Genomic DNA, 23,140 nt, shown 5'->3' with positions numbered 1-23,140 from the left:
TATGTTTTTTACCTACTGAAAAGGGTTTCAGCCTTCACGCATCCACAGATTTACTGATTCTTAGGGTTTGGGAACACCAAGACCCTTTGTACATCTGGCCCCAATTCCTTACTTCCTACTCGACGAGGCCAGTGTGTGTGTGTGTGTGTGTGTGTGTGTATACTAGCTAATCCCATTTTCGACTCTTTATGTACCATAATAAAAAATGTTTGCGGCTCTGAATGTGCATTCATATGGGTTTTTGTATTTATTGCTCCAATTTGTAGAAAGATTTATGGTAATTTGCTGCATCTGGTGCACGGGATCTTGCAGATTCTGTGCCCAAAGCGCAGGACAACTGGTCCTATCCTTTCTGTCTGGGTGTAATTTGCAACCACTATTTGCACTCACCCAATTTAGAAACCTCCTAGGGTGGGGATTCCTTGTCTATAAACCTCCCTGGATGCCCGTTCATTCTACACACCACCCCCAAACCCAAAATCAGGACATGAAGGTTTGCTTTAGAGAAGGGTTGGTAACAGACTATCCCTTGTGAAGGAAGTGCTGTCCCTATGATAGAGGATTTTGATATGGTAGATTCTTACCTGTATTTAACACTTCCTTCCAAGGTGGGGGAATTCATTACTGCTCAAATTTTAATTTGATCCCTGGTCCACTTTGGTCCTGTCACCCTAGGAGAAGCCACCTGAGGGACTCTTGTCACTTGTCAGGTCATTGAAAACACCTGCCACCTGCTAAATAATATTCAGTTTTTTCTTACAAAGATGTCAATGATCACTGGCAGGAAAGACGTCTGTGACAACATTATTTTTTCTCTGCCGTGCCTGGTTTCCTAGCAACTGCTGAAGCATCACTTCGACGGTAGGACAGCCTCAGGGATTGTGTTTGGCCTGTGGTCACACAGTATGTACTAGAAATAGACATATTTGGTCTAATTGTTTGTTATCTAGTGTTGGTGTTTCCATCTAAACATCCAAATGTAGCATTTCATTGTGTTTGCTGCAGTCCTGTAGTATTGTTAAAAGGTTCTCAAAGAAGAGGCATTTGAAAACGATTAAAAATCTGGCGCAGCTTCAGAAATATCCACTTTTATCTAACTTCACCTCCCAAAAAATAACATGTTCTATGGGATAATACACCCTAATAACACACCAGATGATAACAATTAATAATATGACAAATTTTCATATAAAAGATTGTTTAGCCCAAAATGGTATCTAAAATGCGAAGTGGTAGACTTTGGCACATATATCTTTCAGCAACGTGTTTTTTTTTAAATTTCATATTTGATATACGTTGCTGGCCAAGGCCATTTGGAGCCTATCCTCTTCATCCATTGGTCTGCTATTGTGTCATTCACATTTTGATTCTGCCCACCACAGCATATATCATAGGGCAGTGGGTCAACCTACTTCAGCCACTGTCCAACTTCAGTGTGAGTGTTGTTATCTTCTCTTTCTGAAGAAGCACAACCACACACAAAGTAGTTCCCTTCAATGCCAGCAACTTCTATGGCAATGTGTGCTCTTTGAGACCTAAACAATATTTTTCCTTTTAGCCATGTTTTTCTTTAGATTGGTGAAGGCCTGTTGGCTTCCCCAACAATTATATTTGCAAAACCCATGTCAAAACAAAACAAGCATTCACAAAGCCAAAAAGTTGGCGACAAATTCCAGGCATATTGGCTTTGCCAATGCTTGTTTTCTACTGGCAGCCACCTGTGCTAAGAAAGTCAACTTTGGATGAAGCTGTTTTTGGCCATTAATGCTTTATATTAATGCTATTTATTATATGAATACTCGTTAAGATTATAAAGCTTTCCAGCTTTATTGAATGGATGTTATATTTGTAAAAAGCATTGTACAGAGCAGAATATTGGCCCAATTACATAAAATACTCCAGTGGTATTGTTTAGCACAATGCTATCTATTGCGATGGTGTGTTGTTCCTTCCATTTATTTTTGTGATGACCAGTGCTGCAGCAAGAATCTAGTTTGTTATTGTCATAAATATTAAAATGCAGGCTTTGCTGTGGACCCAGTGCATTCATGGTCTATCGACTGTATTGACGCGTTATCAGTCTCACAATTGATTCTGCATTATTATACACATTAACAATTAAAGACTGACTTATTAAATTTAAGACCCATCCTTTTGATCGTGTCTTGTAACAGAACTGATATGTCTGCTATGTTATCTCCAGGTCTTGCTGAGGATCTAATGAATTGTGGTGTTTAATTTATTGGCCTTGAAGAAGCAGAGGATCCTAGAAACGTGTTGACTGTACAAACATAACCCATGCTCCCTTTCTTGACATGTTTGATATCAAATAGCAGATTCTTGTGGACATTATTATTATTCACTTTTGGTAAAGTATTATACTAAGCTGTATTAACGATTTATTATGTAGAACAACTCTTGCTTAAATAACCCTTTTAGTGTGTCTAAAAACAATCTCAAATCTCTTGCTTGCTACCAACACACCACGTTTAGCAACTATGATTATTTTTGTTTTTTTCTAGAGTGGCAAAACACAGACATTTATTTTTGCTGCCACTGGGTACCACAAACCGCTGTTAAAAATTGGAGCAAAGTATCACATTATTACAGTCTGTCATATGACGCCCACGGTTCCTCGAATTGCAGGGCGTTTCCATTATCATTCTGAACCTCTGTAGTGCTCACTTAATCGATATATGTATGTTCTTACGTTGCCGTAATAATCTGAAAAGCTGTTTCAGGGCAGTAGTCCAAAATGTTACTGCTGCTTCGGAAAAGGCTTGCAATAAAAAGGAGCTTTCGTCTCCACCTATACCACTGTCGAGGGCCAGATGCAGCGCTCCTACCTTATATGGTCTCTTCTTGAAGTCTGTGATTGAAGTCTATGGTTTGGTGATTTCTTTCTGTAGCCACTTTGTCAGTGCTTAATTTGTAATAAAAAAAAAAAGATAAGTGCCATGGCCTGCTGCCAATGACAGAAACAACACAACTACTGATCATCACTCCTACAAGTGTGACAATTCAGCCTACTCTAGACCCCCAAAGCTATAATAGTGGTTTGGGGGGAAGTCAATAGTTATTTTTAGCAGCGCCCCCATGTGGCAGACTGGTACAAGCCCCGGTGTTGACAATTAAGAGCCGGTGCTCAGCACCAGACACCACCGGCTCAAATTAAGCACTGCTTTAGTTTCAAGAAAGTACAGCGCTCCAAGCCAGTGAGTGCCACCATACAGATGTCTCAAGCAGCAGGAGGAAAACACTTTTAGGCATAAAAATACTTCTGACAACCTGATGAGTAGATGATATTTTAAAAGCAAACAACTGATGCGCACTCTGTCTTGACCCAGAAATCTAGACAGCAGTGAAAGGAGCCGGCAGCATTATTCGCAAGAACCAACAAAGGCAGGATCCACAATATCACTATATCCATGAAATAGTTGTATCCAAAAGCTTGAACCACATTCATCTATTATCATCTCAATTACACCTTCAAGACATACAAATGTTTTAAAATTGTACTTCTTAGGAATGGTGTCATTATAAATATGTTTGTTGACAAGCCAGAGGTAGGAAAGGTAGCTGAACATCAAAAATTGCCTTAATAACAATATTTTGGAATTCAAATGCTCTATGGCCAGGGTACATTGCTTCCATTGGAGAAGGATAAACAGAAATGCCAGAAATTACTCAACAAGTGTACGTCGAACCTATCTGCAAAAGAACCTGTAGGCATTGCAATGTACGCCTGTAAACATTGGTGAGCTGTCTTACATTTCTAAATGAGGAAGGTAATCTAAGCGATACCAGGGAATGCAACCACAATCTTAGTTTGAGAAGCAGGCATTGGAAAGTTGATATAAGTTTCTTTTGGTTTAGGAGGAAGCCCTCATGGACTGGGCACTTTTACAAAAGGGAGGGCGGATAAGGAAGACAGTGAAGGGGAACTCAAGATCTGTGATCTGGGTCTCCATACCAGCCTTCAGGACGACCGTGCAGCAGCTGCTGTTTGCCCCATGAATGTAAAGACATTGCATGTGTGCATGAGAATTGGAGACTTGTTATCATATTATATCGTACTGTAGAAGCGTTTTCCAACAAAGAAGGTAATAAGAGTGATTCCTTGCTCATGCCCACAGAAAGGACGCATGACAGTTTGCTAAACAACTTGGCACAACTCCCCAATTAAATTGCATGTGGAACAAACACAAAAATAATATGCTGCAGGGATGCTCAAAGTACGTCCCGGGGGGCGCACGCGGCCCTCCTGACCTTTAATTGTGGCCCACTGGTGAACAGCAGAACTGGGCTGCTGTTCCCTTGACAGAACAGGAACATTCAGAAAGCTGTGAAAGGACGGGGGGGGGGGGGGGGGAGCATTTATTGACACATTACGGTAAAGAAGAAAATATGGTGTCCTAGATAACGTATCTTTAGGAACACCTTTAGTTTTAACGACATCTTGCACTAAACATGTTAAAAACATGATGAACTCTTTGCAAACCTTAAAAAGTGTATTTTATTAACATGCATGCGTGTTTTACCTTAGTAGATCAGATTATATCACTGAATTGAGAGGCATATAAAAACAGTGATAGTTTTTCAAACATGATTTTGGAAACATTCATGTCACCCCCCATTCTGAAAACAATGCCATTAGTGAACCAAGAGGCAAGTCTTTTGTCAAGTGCACCTTGTGTATAGCCTTGGTTGTTATATAATTGGAAAACATTACAGTTTATTAATTGAAACAATAGAAGGTTTTGAACTCCTATATTTTAAGGGGCTCTCATGTGTAGTGATGAAGAAATAGGAGGCAAAGTGAAATTAACCAATTGCATAGTATGGAAGCCAGGACTGATACCAGGTTTTCTTGTTTCACATTCTGCAATCCAGCCACCAGATGAGTATTGCTTTCCCTCTCACATTTTACATTAGAAGTTAATGCTCTGACTTTAATTCTTGGTGCTTGAGAATAGAGCATTGGTGGCAGACAGAAGTCACATGAAGGTTTGCTTTGTTGTCCACACCATGCATCTGCTTCGCGTCCCCCTACACCCACCTTTCATCACCCCGAGACTCGCATTGCTGGTATCAGTGCCACCCTCGGACATGCTGCTGACAGTACTTTGTAGCCCCCGGGAAAATGTATGCCAGTACCTATGCTTAAGGTTGTATTAGGGGCTTTTTTTCAGTTGTTTATGGTGATTTCAAAAATGCACAGTTAGTCTTAAAGGTAAGTCTGGGTGTACTTAGCAGACAGGGTAGTATTGGCTGCTCATTACTGCAGGTTAGTTTTCCACCTGGTATTACCAGCTCCTGAGAGAATGTTTGGCTTTTCAGCTTGTTGCTCTCACAAAGATAATTTTCTGCACAAAGATCTTTGCAGATAGCTTCTTATCATTGACCTTGTGCCAATTCCAGACATTAAAACTCCCATAATATTTTCCCGTTGATTTAATTTTTCATTGCCACTTTGGGGTGACTTAGTTGACAGTCATTGCAGGAGCAGTTGTTTTAACTCAAGTAAATGATTTCTGTGACCGTTATCCGCCATTTTGATTTCACACTCACTGAGAATATAAATACACACACACACCTCCAGCACACACACACACACACACACACACTCTCTCTCTCTCTCTGATCAAAGTGGTGGCAGTTAAGGATTTACTTTATTACTTATTGCTAGAATTATTATTTGCCATCTAATTACAGGAGGGTTAATGCATGGTTTTGCTCGGGAGGGGAGGAGAAAGATTTTAGCAAATGTGTTTGTCCATTAAATAATATCGCCCAGTACTTTATGACCCAGAGGGCATTTATAAGATGAACTAATGGAGGAACCTCATCCCAGTAACTTGACAGATTGATTACCGCCTCCGTTGTGTTGCATCCGCAGTCGCTCAGAATTCCTTTCAGATCCAAGAGTGCGCCTAAGTGGGTAACCTCATGGCAGGCCTTCCAACGCACTGGGCAGTTATAGCAAAATAAAGTCTCGCCTGCCAACACGAGCCGCTGCACTCGAGGAGCACAAGGATGGAAAGAGTTACACAATCCCACAGCCTGGTGTTGGGTTTGCCCATATCAAGAGGCGCGAGTCGTGTTTCTTCTGAGGCCGCGGCTTCCAAGTGGTCTGGTGGCGTACGTTGCTACAGAATTCACAGGAAAACCGGCGAATGATATCAAGCCACTGAGCTCATAAGTAGTACGTTGGCTTGAGGCCACCAGCATATAAATACTCTTAAATGTTCTGAGGAAGTGTTCACTCTGTTCTTCGGAGTTGGACAGGCCCCAGAAAGGTAAATTGGATCTTCTCGCTGGCTGCTGGCATCATATTGTAGGGGAATATGAATTGTTTTTTTATCTTTTTTCCGTGTAGGAGCGAATCGAGCAAAGTTTGCGTTTAATGATACCCCTGGGTGCCCTGGTGAGCACTGCTGTAGTTGTGTGATACGCAATCCAGCCAACCAAGGTATTTTTGTCTAGCGATATTTATAGCTAGGTGTATCGACTGAAAGACGCTAGCTGTCTAACAAGGTTTGAAATTAAAAACATTACTATTTTTCACAACTTCTTCATTGAAGTCATCTTCTAGCAGCACCCGCTGTCCTTGCGTTAGTCTCTGCCAGCTTGACTACTATTCATCACTTTCATCCTAGGGGTCAGTATACAATTCTGGACCATCCCATTTTCCCAGGAGGCTTCCTCACATAGGTTTCTACATTTACATGTTTCTGCGCCCTTTGCAGATGGAAAAAAGTCAAGAGCCCCTGGATGCAGAATCTTTAACTATATACTTGGATTCCAGCAGTGGAAGCACCTACCTATTCCCTTTATCCTGCTGCCACCTCCGAGGGACAACTGAAAATCCGAATTAAAGGGTTGAATGCAATATAGAGAAACCATTAGGTCTGGTGTTGACTTACAGCCATTTGGCGTTGTCAATGCTTTATTTGCTGTTTCATGTTTTTTTGCAAAACATTATTGTTGGGAAGCTACCTGGCCCTCCTTAACCTTAAAAAATTAAATGGTTAAAAGCAAAAAATATTTTTGGGTCATACAAAGCACACATTGCCATAGTAATTCCTGGCAATGACAAAAACAACTTTGTGTGTGGGCGCTCCTTGTGAAATGGCAGAACTTCATCACTGGCAGTAAAGTTATCCAATGGCTGAATTGGTCTGACCTATTACCCCATGCTGTATGCTGTGGTAGGTGGAAGAAAACTGCAAATGACGCCATAACCGACCAATGGATGAAGAGGGCTGGTTGAAAGCCCATATAAGTCTACCTACATTCATACCACCTGAAAACAACAGTTCGGACCTGAGTAATGGATCTAACAAGGCTGTTGCTTAAAAACGCCCCACAAAACTTCCACAATTCTTAAAACCTGTTGCAGAATAATCTATGGTTTTTTTTAACGAAAGTAGATTTTTAAAACCGAGATCGAGTCTAGCACAGTTCCATAATGCACTGTTTCTTTTTCAACAGTGGCTCAATGTAACTCTGGTGCGGAGTTTTGACTACGCTGCTGGCTACTGCAGTTCGGGCCAATCGATCTCTCAGATGATGGCAGGGGAATGTCGGTCAAGATTTAGAGAAATGTTGGGGCGTCCGTGAAGAAAGAGATGGCATGGTGAAAAGGCATTATTAACAATGGGTTTTCTATATGTAGTGTGTCCTACTTTCTCTTGGAAGTGGATTGCAGAGGCTCAAAAGGAGAGGTGGCCATGTGAAAGTGTGGAGCCAAGGTTGGGAGGGTTCATAGGTGTTTATCATAGTGCACTGCCATCAAAAGGAGCATGGTTATAGTTACTTGTCTTGGCAAATATGCATCTCCCCTACTGAAAAGAATGGACAGTTGTATTCTTGTTCAGGGCTTTGTGACTGATTTACAGTCAGAGTTTATGTGTTGACAAAGTGCTAGCTCGGGAGGTCAGGGAACCACCTGATTCTAAATCTCTATAGGGATTGTGAGATGGAGGACGCCCCAATGTTGAATTGCCCTCCGGGTTGACATTTAGCTCTTTCCATTACCAACCTGTCCTATACTAGTCTTTTGTGTAACCATTGTCTGTGGAAACCTTCACAAGCCTGCCCGCTGCTACGGCATCACCTCACGTCCTTCGAGCCTTCACTGAGTACAAGAAGACTGAGTCACCCCTTGCATTTGTGACTCTGCCCTGGTTTGTACTAAGCTAGAGCTGTGAATCTTAATGGGCGGAGTGGATCTGAGCTCTTTGCACAGTAAATACAGGGAGCTTCACCGGCGTGGGTGGTGTTGGCATTTGTCATTGAAAGGGCTACAGAGCCACAAAGCCGTGGCAGCCTCCTGTTAATGAAAATCATTACAATATATGAATATTTGACTGGCACGAATGAAGACGCAGTTCTCAATTCAATACAGGCGAATGATGACCTATGTGTGTCTCTCCTAATGCATGCACCCACTTTGGTATGAAAATAATTGCATATGCATGTTGTATGCAAATCTCTTTATATGCAAGCACTTTGGGGAAAATTGAATTACTGTGTTTTTTCTAACATTCGTATTCCTTTTTGCTGCAGTACACCATGTCGAGTGCTTCAATTGGTCAAACCCTCAGTGTCTTTTGCACTGCACAGTTAAGACCATCTGGAGCAATCATAAAAGCAATATATTTCTGATTAAAATTTTCCTGGCGTAAGTGTTTGATACAAGTGGAATATACTGAAAACAGATTGAGCTCCAGAATAAGTTGCATCGTCTGCCTTCAACTAGAGAGGGAAACCTGTGGCACCCCTCTAAAAGTAGAAAAGTATTGAACATATATAAGTATGCATGTATAGATGTTCTTTGTATATAGTGTGGACCCAGCCGAAAAGTAGCTTAACCTGTATGTGGTCAAAAGCAGATACACAGTCAGCGCCTGCATGGTGAGGTAGCTCGGTTCTGGGAACAGAAGTGAACTGTTCATGCATTATGAACTAGTGTTCTTCAAAGAGATGCGTCTTTACCTGTTTCCTAAACTGGAACATAGGTTGGGGTGGACTTGATGGATACGGAGATCCTAGAGGTATAGATAGGTAACCCTACAAATGCTGAGTAAGTAAAACTCTTCTTTTTCATCCAGTATGGTACCACGTCTCGGTAGAGAGGTCTGGAGCTACCGTTCAGTCCTGAGGGTAGCACACATTTTTCATATCCCCCCCCTCAGTATGCCCTTGAATTTCTCTGTGCCCACATTTCTAGTATTTATTATGGACCTTCTTGTATTTGCCACGGATAGGAACTATGTCCATTAAATAAAACATCTTAGGAGAAGATCTATGACCGGAGTATCCAACCAATGGAATCCTTGAAGTGTCCCCAGAAAGCTGTTGCATTAATGTGGGTTCAAGATAATAACCGAACCAGCAACTTGATAATAAATATGATTCAAAACTGACATTAAACAAAAATGTAATTTTATTTAATATTCTCCCGCCCCTGTTCAAATGACTCCTTGTAAAGGTACCATGCTCTTGGTTCTTGAAGTATGCATTATCAGTGTATTCCCTGCGGTACATAAGGTGTCTTCGTCTTGGAGAGCTTTCTTGCATATGAAGTCAGTCAACAACCTGTATTCATGAGCCGAGGACTCGGTTATTCTCAAACCGGAGAGAATTCGTAGGTGCTGTGGTAAAGTTAGCAGATCACCAATGGGAATAGTGAAAGCGGTTTTTATGGGTGAACTAAAGTTTTTTGTCAGATGTCGCTGCTCAGAAAAGGGCCTTTATATTTGAATATTTTAAAGATGGACCTTTGTTTTTATAAAATCCTATGCGACTGTACTGTGTAACGTGGGCACTGTTTTGTAACATATTAACCAGATCCCAGTGAAGACCTTGCCATTGTGGGTTTGCTTGATCCATTGGGCCATTAAGGTAATTAAGCATGATACACAAGCATAGCACTAAATGACATGTTGGGCTGCACAAACAGCCTGGTCCTGTTATAGTGCCGCACTGTGTTTGTGCAGAGCAGCGCAATCACAGGCAGATACCTTCACACTTCGACCAATGCTCTAATCTGGCCTGGGGGAAACTGGCCTGTGTGCAGTAAGATGTGCGCAGCCCACCCCATGAATGAGACTATGCATGCAACTCTTTGTGTAAGGTTGCAGAGTAAGGACGGGGCCTGCAGACCTCTCTGCAGGTTTCCAGTGTGCCGACACTATATTCATGGTCCATGTAAGTGGCAGGGATCCCAATGCCTTAATAAGAGTAGACATTTTATCCTAATAGTCCTCCAATTTCCATTTTTATTAAGAAAAATAGAGATGTTGCATCAATAGTGGTCACCTGCAAAGGGTTCATAACTGGAGGGGGTCATTAGGGGTTTTTGCAGGTGGACTGTTAATCCCTCTGGCGTGAAGGAGGCCACGCCTCCGCCCTTCTGAAGTAAGACCGCTCGTTGAATTAAGAGATCCCTATCAATTTTGACAGCATTGCTCTTGCCAGCACATTAGGAGCACCAAAACAAGGGGTTTATTTTTTTACAAAAAAATCAATGGCTCTGTTATGCAGGGAGTAATTGAGGATTTTTCTTGCCTGGGATCACAATGGCTCCTATGGTGATTCTGGGCAGGAAGTGTGTGCATCGGAAAGCTCCTCCTTGATTAGGAGGGCCTTCTGATGCCTTGACTTCAGCAGCTGTGTGCCAGCTGCACCCCCAGGAGGATGTTACCAGCAGAGGCACCAGCTGAGGCTCTTCCATCAGGAAGGTGGGATTTTCCCTTCTTTCAATGAGAAGGGGAAAATGTACGTTTAATTGGTGGGTTCTGCCAATCAACAAACAGTCAATGACCTACTTACTACTGATCATCCATGAATTCATTATAAAATGCAATTATAATTTTATTCAGCTTGTATCTTAAAGACTGTTCTATAATGGTGACATTTTTGAGCATGTGAACAGCAGTGGCGGCTGACAAAGATAAAAAGTGGTGAGGCGCGTGGAGGAAGTGAGGGGGAGCACGCGGCGGGGGGTTTAATAATAATAAAAGACTTACCTGGTGCTGCCGGCTGCCTCACGCTCCTTTGCTTCCAGTTCCTGGTCCCAGTAGCCCCTGGGACAGCATCACTGACTTCCAATATAATCCCAGCACTGCTCTTAAGCATGAGAGCAGCATGGGGATGGGTCTTGAGCAGGCTGGATTATGGCTCGCTCAGGCACAGGGGGTCGGTGCTGTTTCTCCAACTGTGCAATACAGCTGGGTTGGAGAAACCTAAGTGCGCCTGGCATGGCATGCCTAAGTCGGACGGCCAATCTGACATGCGCACTTAAAAAGTGTACCTACCACTTCTCCTCCCCCTCATATGGCCCGACCCCGCCTCTCTCTGCACACGCTGGCTCAGCCACCAGCTGAAAAATAAAACAATAATAAAATATTATTTTATTTTTCAGCTGTTGGCTCTGAGCCAGTGGACAGGTGAACAGTAAATTATGAAAAAGTAAAGTTTTTTTTCCAATCAAGAAAGGTAAACATCTATCTTTGCACTATTATTCTACTGCGATGATGTGCTCGTTTTTATCAGTCATAGGAGGATAAAAGACCGAGTCAACGTTGTTGGGATTTGAGCAGCATAGATGCAGAATTATTTAGCAAATGCTTCACCCTAGTCACATATTTTCAACTTAAATTTAGTGCTTTGCAAAGATTCCTCAGCCCTGCGTCCCGGCTGGTGTAATAGTGGATGGTAATTTGGAGTACACAAATAGATGTGTTTTAGTGAGATCACTTATTAATGCTGGGTACTTTTGTGCAAGATACTACCGCTGGTAGGATTTCACCGACACATTATTGCCCAAGGTTTTCTCCACTCCTGCTATTTCCATATTGGTCTTGGAATACATTTCATGACCATGGAGGAAATAACAGGCTTGAAACGAGTTGAAAAGGTCTTCGGTTCATCCACTGCTGTTGGGATGGTAAACTCATGCAATCCCCTGCAGTATGGGTAAGAGCCGCTTCCACACAAAGAAAACACCTGTAGAATGTATGCCGTGCACCGAACGACATTAGTCACGCGGAACTATTACATAGACATGCAAATGTCCTTTTATGGAGATGAAGTACCTACATGGCTGGATCACTCCAGACCATCGTCATAAGCAATCAACTTAATCCATAATTACAGGCAGAGTACGGCTAGTTAGATGAAGAGTGAATTATGCTTTCCGGATTTATTGCATTCAGCGAACTTGCCATTTGTATCATAAATTCATTGACCTCATCTTCAATGATCAATCCTTTAGACAGATATGAATCATTAATTCTTCAGTACTAATTTGTTTCTTGCCTTACAGAGTCCCTTTTTGCAAAGACTGCCCCTCCCCTCCACGTTTGTTTTGATATATTACAGTAGCAGGGTGTTAATCCCACTGAAAAGAGTTAATAAAATTAGGGATCCTTTCCTCAGAGACTTTAAGTAAAGAATCTTGAAATGATGCCTATAATCCTTGAATGCGCCAGGTTTGTTCCAAGCCTGGTTCCAGGTGGGCTGGCTTTATTGTGCTAAATGTAAGCTTCTTCATCGCAGATATGTTTGGTTCATTGGTGGAAATGTTCTTTGAACAGTTCTGGATCAATAATGAGACAGAAGCAAATTAGTAACAGCATTTCTTGGGCAGGTAACTTAATGCATTATTGAAAACACGAGCATACTGTGAAGAATTTCTAAGCAGGATCTGTAAATGTTTTTAGAGGGAGTGATAATATTTATCAAGCTGCATGTGACATTAGAGCTGAAAGAAGCAAATAGATCAATACTACAATACAGCGGTAGAGAATTTCAGTGAAGCCGCAGTCTGAAATCCAATGGATATATGAGGAAGGGCACTGGGACCTTGCAGGAGCACTATTTGATTTCGTTTGGTTTGGCAGTCATAGGTGCTAGTGGCCAAGATGACTGACTTTTGTGAGGGGCCAAAATAACAATACAGAAAAATGGCTCCAAAATGGCAAATTCCTAGGAGAGGTATGAAAGGTGCTCCTGGTCTAATCACTGGAGTCAAGGTCACTGGGGCTGGTATGTCATCACAACCCGAAGCACAGCCTGGTTCCAGGAAGCTCTGCGTTTTAACTCATGACAATCACTAGTTTGGTGATCAGATCTTTTTTTAATGTTTTGGGCTCGAAAAAAGGTGGTCTCAGGGCGGGCTGGGCGCAATGGAGACTCCAGCTTAAAGATAATCATTTTGAGTGGAAGTATTCCTTTTATCCCCCAGGGAAAAAACAGTCCCGAGTCTGAAATTATTAGTTTAAAACCCACTCGTAAGAGGAAAAGAAACAGGAAAAATACAGAACTGATCAAGACAGCAAGTACAAGAACTTCATTTTGTACCAAGGAAATGGCTATGGTATGTAAACTTTGTTTTATTTCAGAAAGTGGTATTTCCAATTCTCAAGACGTGAAGTTCGTGGAAATTTAGAGTCATTGGGTGGGAGATCCTTCAGGAGGGGTGATTGTAGAATAAATCAGTGTTTGCCAGATGTATCATTTCAAGAATTGCCCTGAATAAAATATCTGAATGTGCAAGGGTGGAGGATGGGAAAAAGGTGGTAGTAGGCTACACAGGTCTGCAGGTGGATCAAGTCAAGAGACTGCAGTAGAGCCCCTTTGAGGGGAACAATATTGAACAGGAAGAAAAAGACAAACTGGTAAAGAGAATAAGGGGAGACAGAAAAAGTGGCCACAGTCATAAAAACTCTCCCCTTTCTTCCTTTGTGACCGTGTTGATGTCCACTCATGATTTCCTCCGTATCCCTCCATTGCTCTTTCTGAGTCACGTCAGCTCATCTTTTTTCTCCGACTTTCGAACTTTATCATGGTGGTCTTGCATTCTGTCCCATACCCTTGCATTTACCTGCCTATACTTCGTCCATATTTCATCCCTTTTTTATCATTTTCTCTTTTGGAGTGTGTCAACACGATGCAGATGTTTTTCCTTCTTTCCATTTTCTCCCCACACTCACTAATGATCCCTTGCTGCCTGGCTGTTATCAACGATTTGGTGTCTGGTCACCAAGGTCTGTTTGACTCCTCTGAACTTCACTTCTTCCTTCGCCCTCCCACATGAAGCGTGGGAGTGCATTGCAAGGTGAAGCGGAAACCAATGTGATTCTTCTCATCCCCATCTCGAAATTTTTTCAACTGTTGTCTTTGACATCTCTTTATATTTCTTCACTCCTACTTGATATTTCTCTCATTTTCATTTCCACTATCTCCTGGGTTTTGAGATTTCCAAAACTCAGTCCATAACCTTTCATGCTGCTGAAGGTCTGATTTTGAGCTTGATGTTATCCCTCTTTGACTTTGTTACTTCCTTCATTTTAGGTCTCATGGTGTATCCTCTCACCCGCTTTGTCAATCATCAATTAGTCTTTCCTTTAACTTTTCAAGTTTCCCTTCTTGCCTCATATCATTCATCACTTGAATTCATTGTGTTTGGTCCCATTCCCTCTTTGCCAGCAATTCTGATATTTCTGCTTTGAATTTAAGTGTACTCAGTATTGTCCTCAGATTCTTGAACTGTATTTTTGTGTCTCTGCCAAACAACATCTTTTTTCCTTAGCTTGTCCATGCAACGTTGGGCCTGTTTGATCACCCAAAGCCTCCTTCTTTGACTGTGCTGTAGTTAAATTCGGTTTAAAACTCAAGTTTCTTTTGTACCAACCGTATGTTGCTGTTTATCGTACTTAGGCACAGGTGTTTTATAAATTCATTGAAAAAATATAGTGTCTTTGCCTTACACCCCTATTGTACGTCTGCCAGCCCATAGGGAATCCCCCCTGAATAACGAAAGATATAGGCATGCTGGTTCCTATCAAGAATAGCTCTTGGACCAACATCTCTTATAAGTTGATCCCCCAAACGAAACCCAACTCTGGCAGAAAGGAACTATTAAAATACAGTCCTATTTCTAACCTTCTCTTCATCATCAAACTAATGAAGAAGTAGAACGCTCATTAACTTCAACAGTTCTGTGAATTTAATAATATCCTATATGACTGCAAACCTAGATGTAATAGACTTATTTGTTGCCCCGTGGTAGAGTGGACCACTTTCATGATGCCTTTCCTCCCGGCCCTGGAGCCGCTGGTGGTTCCTATGCTTTTTGCTTCTTAGATTTCTTTAAGAGCAAGGAAGCATTGTCAGTAGCCAGATAATCCATCAGGTTCCTGAATGAATATTAAATGCAATCATCAGGCAATGGACTCCTTCCTGTTCTGCATCCTTCATTAATCCTGCCAAGTGATGTACATCAATTGTCACTCCTTTCCCCACATGTTCCAACTCCCATGAGAAAAACAGGGACCAGAAATAATTGTGAGCTTTTTATTCTTATTCATACTTTTAAAGCATTATCAATTATAACGCTTAAGCATTATTAATTTGTGGGGGCACTGCCTTTGTGTAAGTCATTCACTGTCTTGGCACCTAGTACTATTTAAAAACAATATCATCTTATTGAACCATCAGTGGTCCTTATATTTGTCCAGTAGGACGTTGTTATGTTGAAACCAGTTTTTGTCAATTCAAAGCATGACAATATGTCCTTTATATCAGCTTGAAAGCCAATATTTGTTTCAGAGGTGGCAGCCCATGATGCCTCCCAACACCAACCCTACAAGTTTGAATACAGATTGTCAACCTAGCCAGTACTTCAGCTGCCTGTGATATATGAAGAATGTTGTTGCACTAGTATTGAGCAAGTGCTTACTGTTTAATGATCCATATTACTGTGACCCTCAAGATCATGATAAAGCCTACGACTTTGGAGGTGCCACTGCTGATGTACCCTGGAAGGAAAAACTTGTGATGGACAGCCCTGATTGGAGAGAACTTGGTCCTTACTTTTCTGACCAGACCCGCGACTAGCTGACAGAGAACCTGGAAGTTTCCCCATTGTCTTTAGGGGTGAGCGTATAAATACCGCTCTGCCGGCCGAGTTTGCAGAGTTTTGCACACTCCGCGTTACGCTTGAAATCCGGGTTCCAACAAAACTCCACCACCTGCTGCTTGGCGGTGTTCTTACTCGCACACGGCTCACCATCGTTAAGTTGGCGAGCGAAAATTGGTGTCCCCTAGTGAGAATTTCAGGCATTAGGATGCCAGCCAGTTTTTCTCAATGAAAGTGGTCGCAGGCAATCGTGACTGTTCGCAGTGAGAAAGCTGCTGTTCGAGTAGAAAATCTATTTGAGCAGCAGCAAAGAAGCAGCACCCTCTGGCGCGTGTGGTGCCACTTGTGCACTGATTTTGTTGTGTGGAACAAGTTTCAGGTGCTAAAAATCAGCGCAACATGCTGATTCTACACACTAGCAGAACTTCGCAGAATCTATCGTCATTTTTATGTAAGTCCGTCAAATTGCGTGGATTGAAACTCCTCGAGTTCCGCCCACCCTTAGTTGTCTCCCGTGTTTCTTTTCATGGTGCAATAGAGCGGATGAAATGTGCATTTTTGTACTGTAAAAAACCTTGAAATAACTAAATGATAATAAATGATGCATACCAACACCATGCAAAAAGCCCTTTCCTTGCTAAAAGGTACAGTACTGCCCCTGTAATTTAAACCTATATTTTGAACTTCTTGGAAAATTCTTATGCACCCTCCACATCTTTTTTTACCAATATGCAGATGACACACAGAAATACTTAAGGATTAATAGTCGCACCTTTGCCAATTATCTATAGGAATGCCTCTCTAAAATAGTAAGCTGAAGGATCTGAAACTCCTTTAAAACCAAACCAAATTCCTGCTAATCAGTGTCAACCTTAAAAACAATACTAAAAAAGACGGGGTTTGCTCCGAACTGATAAACCATGTAAAATCCTTGGGCTTCATACTAAATAGCAGACTAAACATAGACACACAAATAAAATCAGTGGGAAAAGGAGCTCAATTTGAGCCAGTGCTTTCCGGTTCTCAGCACCAGCACTTAATTGTCAGCACCGGCACTAGTGACTGTCCACCACATGTTGGCACTGTTAGTTTAATTATGAAAGGAGCACAACAACCATGTTTATTAAGTCAATTCACATTGGAAATGAATAATACACGCCTCTCCCCCCATTATTATAGCGTTATGTGGCCGGAAATAGTCTGAATTGTCACACTTGTATGAGTGTGATGGTCAGGTGTTATGTTGGTGCTGTCATTGGCAGCACAGGCTGCAGTGGTCCTCCGAGAATGAAGCACTGAGATTCAAGGACATTGGACCACATCACACCTGAGCTTATTGTTCTCTAGAGGCTCCCAGCTGAAGCCCAATATACCTGCAGATATGCAATTATTATTTTCATAGCTCTGAAACTGAACGCCCCCCAATAACAGAAAACCGATGAAGGGGGAAGGAGTCACGTGCAAAGCACCAGTCATCTACAGTTTGTAACAATTAGGTGGAAGAAAGACTTCAACCTAACGCCCTGCTTTTCCGGCTTTGCCCTAAAGTTCTGAATTGGTGTCCCCTAAAGTACCAGAAAGAACCCACCTCACAAACTTGAATGAATGAAAGAAATGATATTTATATTGCGCAACAGCTGCCTCTAGGAGGCGTCCCAGCACTCCGTCACAAGGCAACTACCTGGTCAAAGTTAAGCCGATTTAAATAAGCACTTTTTCAACTGTTTGTGGGTTTTTTTAATTGAGATCCGAAGTAATGTCCCTGAGAGAAAAATTTAACTCATTCCTGAGTTTGGAAGCAAGGACCGACAAAGAACGCCAGCCCTTCCCTTCAGAAACTGCCTGAATAAAACACACCTGCTCCTGAAACTGCTGACCACATCCTGATAGACTTCTTTACACTTTTCCAACTCCTTACACCCCATTCACAAGTTCAAACAAGCATTGGCATAGCCAATAGGTCTCGCCTTTGGGACCTCATAAGTGTTTAACCATGCAACAGTTGCATAACTAAACACTTATAAGGTCCCAAAAGCGAGACCTATTGGCTATGCCAATGCTTGTTTTAACTGCTGCAATCCATTGAAGCCTCAAGGAGAACATCAAAGCGGCCGCGAAAGTGATCGCGATCGCGATCAAATATCAAAGCGGCCGCGAAAGTGAAAGTAATCGTGGCGCGACGCGCGCGCCCGCGCTCATGCACTGTAGGTCTAGGCTGGCCTGGTAGCACTTTTTGGAGCCCTCACAAAATGTCTCGCCAGATCAGCGCATGCGCTGGGTCAGGCGAGACCTAAAAATACTGACACTCCAATGAAGCTCAAGCATTGACAAGATACATCAACATCTGCTCTGGCAAGCTCCTCCCTGAACCTACCGTACTGCCCCCAACCTGAGCCGGGCAACTGTGTGCGGATAGACAAGGGTCCCGCTGCAGACAGAGCAGCCCCTCCTGGGACACAGCCTGGCAGGGGGTGCACAGGGAATGGAGTGACCATGGGACAGTGTTAAATGTATTCAAACATAAGGCGCAAAGCAGTGTCTGACATCGCAGATGTTTAGGGATGGGACCCTTCGCGTGACTTCAAAATCCTTTAGTCGTGGTCACATTCATCTGCTTGTCTTCATTTATACCATAAATGCAAATATCTCTTAGTCATCTGTTAATCACAACATGAATCCCTCATCCATAACGAGCAATCCAGAATATTCTTAACACGCTAATGAGACATGCAATTCAACAGTTTGAAAACATCACTTTATCTAATTTAACTGTTCGCCAGTGTGAGGAGTGAACCTTAGGACTGCTTACAGTCCAGTATCCTCAATTCTTTGCTCTGCCCCCTGGAATCAGACTAAACCCCCCAACTACATCATTCAAGAAATAAGTTAAAGTGCTACAGTCAAACACATTTCTGCTGTTAGAACTCACAACTCTACTCCTGGACCCGATACATCGCATTGTCGTCACCCATGCTTATTCCTCGCATGTTATGTTGTTATTTTTTGATTTGGTCATTCTGGACCTTGAGGTGGTCTCTCCCCTCACCGGGGTAGCTGTTACACCTTGTTCCGTACTCGATTATGTTGTTGTTTATTCTACCTGTTTCCTATTTCCAGAAACATTTGTAAAGTGCTTGGATACCCGCAAGGGTCATGTTCGCGCTATATAAAACTTTATAAATAAATAGTGCACTGAAAAAATCATTAAATTTTATATCGCGTAACATGCAACTTTATGCATTACGCACTTCGACTTGTTTACTGTCTGCCAAACACGTCAGGCGACCACGCATCGGGAGAGCGGGCAGGGACAGTTTTAGCCGACCTATCTTCCTACTTTTCACACTGAGGTAAAGAAGACCAATGATGGGTCGTACTTGTGGTTGAAGATAGTATTTTTAGTCTCAATGGGGAGGTCTGGTTGGTTTTATTGATAAGTCGTGGGGGGAGCACGAGGCTGAGCTCCGGCTGTCTTGGCTCATTGATATTGGTGTTCATCATGGATTGGTTTGTATGTCACCTAACTTTAAGAGTATCATGGTTTCCGGCTTGAAGACTGCCCCCATGAGCCGCTTAATTTCTTCACAAGCGTTAGTTCCAAGCACCATACCCTTTGTGCTGGGGAATATGAATTGCTTAATTTTTCCCTACTGTAGATGCATAACACTCTAACCATCTCTGACCCAGCACCTTAGAGGTAGCCTGGTCTCTTCATTGTATGAACAAGTTAATTCTTTTTAAGGTAAATTCAGTGATGTGAGTGTGAAAAGGGGAGGGGCCTCACTGTTTCTGTACTGCAATGTGTCTTGGAAAAAATACCAAATACAAGCACAAACAGCTTGTTTTCAAACAATGAGCTGTCTCCAAAAACTGAAACAAAGTCTTTCAAGATTTGAAAGATCTTTGCATGTTTGATTAATGCAAGAGCTAAACAGTTGTTATTATTATGCTGCCTTCCTGCAGAGAAGTAATGGTCATATCCAAATAAATATTTAGCATCCCTGCTGAAAGGTGCTGTACTGTCCCACTGAATGTATTGTAGCCCCTCAGAGATGTAATTCACTGTCTATTTCTCTATATAGCGCTCTGATACCCTGACAGGTCATGTTCACGCTATATAAAACTTCTCAAATATATAAATATAAAAACATTGGCAACACTGCTGCGGAGTGCTTCTGGTGTCCATTATACGTATAGTTGTATATTAGACCTACTGAAAAGTGTTGGTACACTTTATTCTAAACACAGCAGTTTTGTGGTGAAGTGCTGCTACTGTCCAACTACAAGTCTAGTAGTCCTGCTTTGCCGATAAGTAATGGTACTGTTTGTTACCTACATCGCAGCTGTGCTGAGAACCATAGCACTCTCTCTCAGGGTATACCAGAAGTGCTGTTGCTAATAAATAAACATATATCAGCCCCATTAAATGTACTGGCAGTGTGTATTAAAAGCAGTCCTCCTGAGAAGTGCTGGTACCGGCCACTGTATGTCTGGCTGCCCTGCTGAGAAGTGCTGCTAGATTCCATTTTAAGCATAGCAGTCCTGCTGAGCGGTGCTGCTTCTGTTTGTTGGAGGTGTACCACCCCTATTAAGGAGCATTGGTAATGTGCATTAAGCTGATTTAATCTTCACTGAAATAACAATATTTATTATGGTTACGTTTAAGGTTAGACATTAATCTAGTTGCTCAGTGCACTGAAGCATCCACTCTAGGAGCGCGTGTTTGACCTCATGGTCGCAGGTTCGAATCCCCGTGGGCCCACTCAGCTTTTCGTCTTCCAGTCCCAAGGTCGATAAAATGAGAACTGTTGAGGTGAGTAACAATAAACATCTGTTGTTCCGCTCCAAGAATCCCCAAGAGGCGAACCTACACTTTGTCAATACATGTGCTATCAAATGTCAACACAAAAGTATGTCGAGTTAATGACATTTTAATGTTAAAAAAGGATGATGAGGCAATCAAAGAAGTAAAAGTCCAAAAGTGATTGTAGAAAAGGTAATGGCATGGGTGCTAGAGTTACATATAGGTAAAGCAGTACTGTTGGTACTGTCAATTATGAGTATAGGTGTGCTGTTGAGGAGAGCTGAGAAGCCCTGTAAATAAATGTTTCTGTGTTGAACAAGTATGGAAGCCTTGCTAAGAAGTTGTGGTACTGACCTTCTTGAAGGCCTTCAGCCAGGGCTTTAAGTGGGATGAAAAATTGGGGGGGGTCTCTCAAAGGGGTGTGACCGATGTAATTAAGGGTGTGGCTTAAAAAACACATAAGGTAAAAATCTGTGCTTGGCATAGTGTGCCGCCTGACTGGCAATTTGCTGTCTCTGTCATTTTTTATTTTTGGGTGGAGTTTTATATAGCGCAAACTAGACCCAGAGGTAGGTATCCGAGTGCCTTACAGGAGCACCAGTTACTTTACAGACGGACACATTCATTTTTTTGTTAGGCATGGGGAGATTAAGTGATTTGCACAGAATCACAGAATGTTGAGCGTCCCAGCTGAGACTCGAACCTGTTTCCCCAGCTCCGATGTCGACCGCCCTAGCCGTTTAGGCCACATTCTCTCATTGCTTCCAGATATATGATACAACAAGTAATTTTATACCTACAACAAGCCAGGACTATTGGCTTTGCCAATGGTTGTTAGTTGCATAAGATAAATAAGCAACAACTATGGCTTTGTTGTATATAATATTGAAAGTGCTTCTGTTCTGAAATGACGAGACTGAAAGAACTATATCGAGTCTCTTTGAAGTTACATCAGACAGTAAAGGGTGGTCCTGCTGCAGAGTTAAGATTTTTAGGTGGAGCCTGGGCAGCGCATGCGCTGCAAGGCATGCTGTATTAAGGTGTGGACGTGAAGCTCCGCCCACTCTCCACCCAGTTTTTTCATTGGCTTGTGTCATTGTCCATTGTGGCTTGTCATTAGTCAATAGGCTCAGTAGATGCTCCTAGTATCACCTTTTCCCATTTTGTAACCTCCCATGAGGCCACCCCCTGTCACGTGTGTTGTTGCTCGCTAGGCTATAATTACAGCCTCCATGCACTATTTTCTCAAAGAGCTTTGTTCTGCCTGCTCTTGCCAGCAGGAAAAGGCAGGACAGCTTTCTCCTTACGCATTTGCAATGCAATATGTCTCGCATTTGCGAGAGTTCAAGCTATTGGCATTGTAAATGACAATGCCTTTTATTTATCTGTTTTTAAAAAAACAGATAAATAAAAGGCGTTGTCATTTACAACCCATTGCATTGCAAAAGCTTGTTTTTTTCATCCTGATGGCAAAAAATGGAGAGCCCGATAGGGACCCGTCTCAGCACCTGCTTGTGGTGAGCACCAGCCCACAATGCATCCCAGGTGTACTATTGGCATTCCCGGTTCTCTGATGTCTGCCGGCACGACTTTTTGTAAATATAATGCATGTCGCGATTTTGAGCGGCAACCTGGTAAGCATCGGCAGTATCGACAAAAGAATGCCTTCTCCTCGGCCCCTCTCTCAAGACCACGATGACGACTGAACTGTTACAAAGCGGCTGTACTTCTAAATACATTGCTCAGTAAATTTCTTTTGTGTTTTTTTTGTCAAACAAACCTAACAGGTTCTGATCACTGCTACTGATATATGTGGTTTTCAAGGGACCATTGCCATGTGTCCTCCTTCCGGTTATCCTTTAGGACAGAATACAGATCCAGTGAGCTTAGATCCCATTGTGTTGTAAGCAATGGTGCTGGCCCAGTACGCGTGAAAATGCACCACCTACGAGCTTTCAACACATATCCTGGGGGGTACCAACTCCCAGGGTTGACTATAAATCATCTTACGTGTTATTCAATATTACTTTTCCAAACGATTTTTTAAAACTCTTTTTACCTTTCATGTTCCCTAAATCCTACAACAAACATTCCTAACCCTGTGTATTTTTTTTATATTAACTTCTGACCAGAGACTGACACAACATGCTTTAAAAATGCAGCATTTCTCTTGGAGTTCAAACACATTTTGGGAGAGAACAATGGTGGTGCAGGCGTTACTGGTGCATAGGTGTTAAGTCAGAAGTTGTGGAAGCTGATTTTGTCCAAGCCATCTCCCTTCCACAATGTGTCCTGTGACACTACTACAATGAAAGACAAAGAATGCTTGCGCCTGTTGGAAAGAAGTGGAGATTCAGTGCTGATGAAATGACTGAAACAACCTGAAAAAAAATGTTGCCTTTCTA

General features: G+C 42.2%; 1 protein-coding gene across 6 annotated transcripts in view; it reads left to right on the top strand.

Annotated features, from left to right (window-relative positions):
• Positions 1–23,140, top strand: part of SOBP (sine oculis binding protein homolog) — a 404,468-nt gene that overhangs the window by 350,109 nt on the left and 31,219 nt on the right. For 3 of the 6 annotated variants that reach the window (XM_085611212.1, XM_085611216.1, XM_085611214.1), the window contains one exon: positions 13,256–13,387. The exons of the other annotated variants lie outside the window; for them this stretch is intronic. In XM_085611212.1, coding sequence (XP_085467338.1) covers positions 13,256–13,387 — 132 coding nt within the window. The remainder of the gene's footprint in view (positions 1–13,255; positions 13,388–23,140) is intronic. 6 annotated transcript variants of the gene reach the window in all.

The sequence above is a fragment of the Triturus cristatus genome, chromosome 6 (genome assembly GCF_964204655.1).
Source record: "Triturus cristatus chromosome 6, aTriCri1.1, whole genome shotgun sequence".
Classification (NCBI taxonomy): domain Eukaryota; kingdom Metazoa; phylum Chordata; class Amphibia; order Caudata; family Salamandridae; genus Triturus; species Triturus cristatus.
Note: the sequence above shows the minus strand (reverse complement) of the source record. Positions and strands in the feature narration are given on the sequence as shown.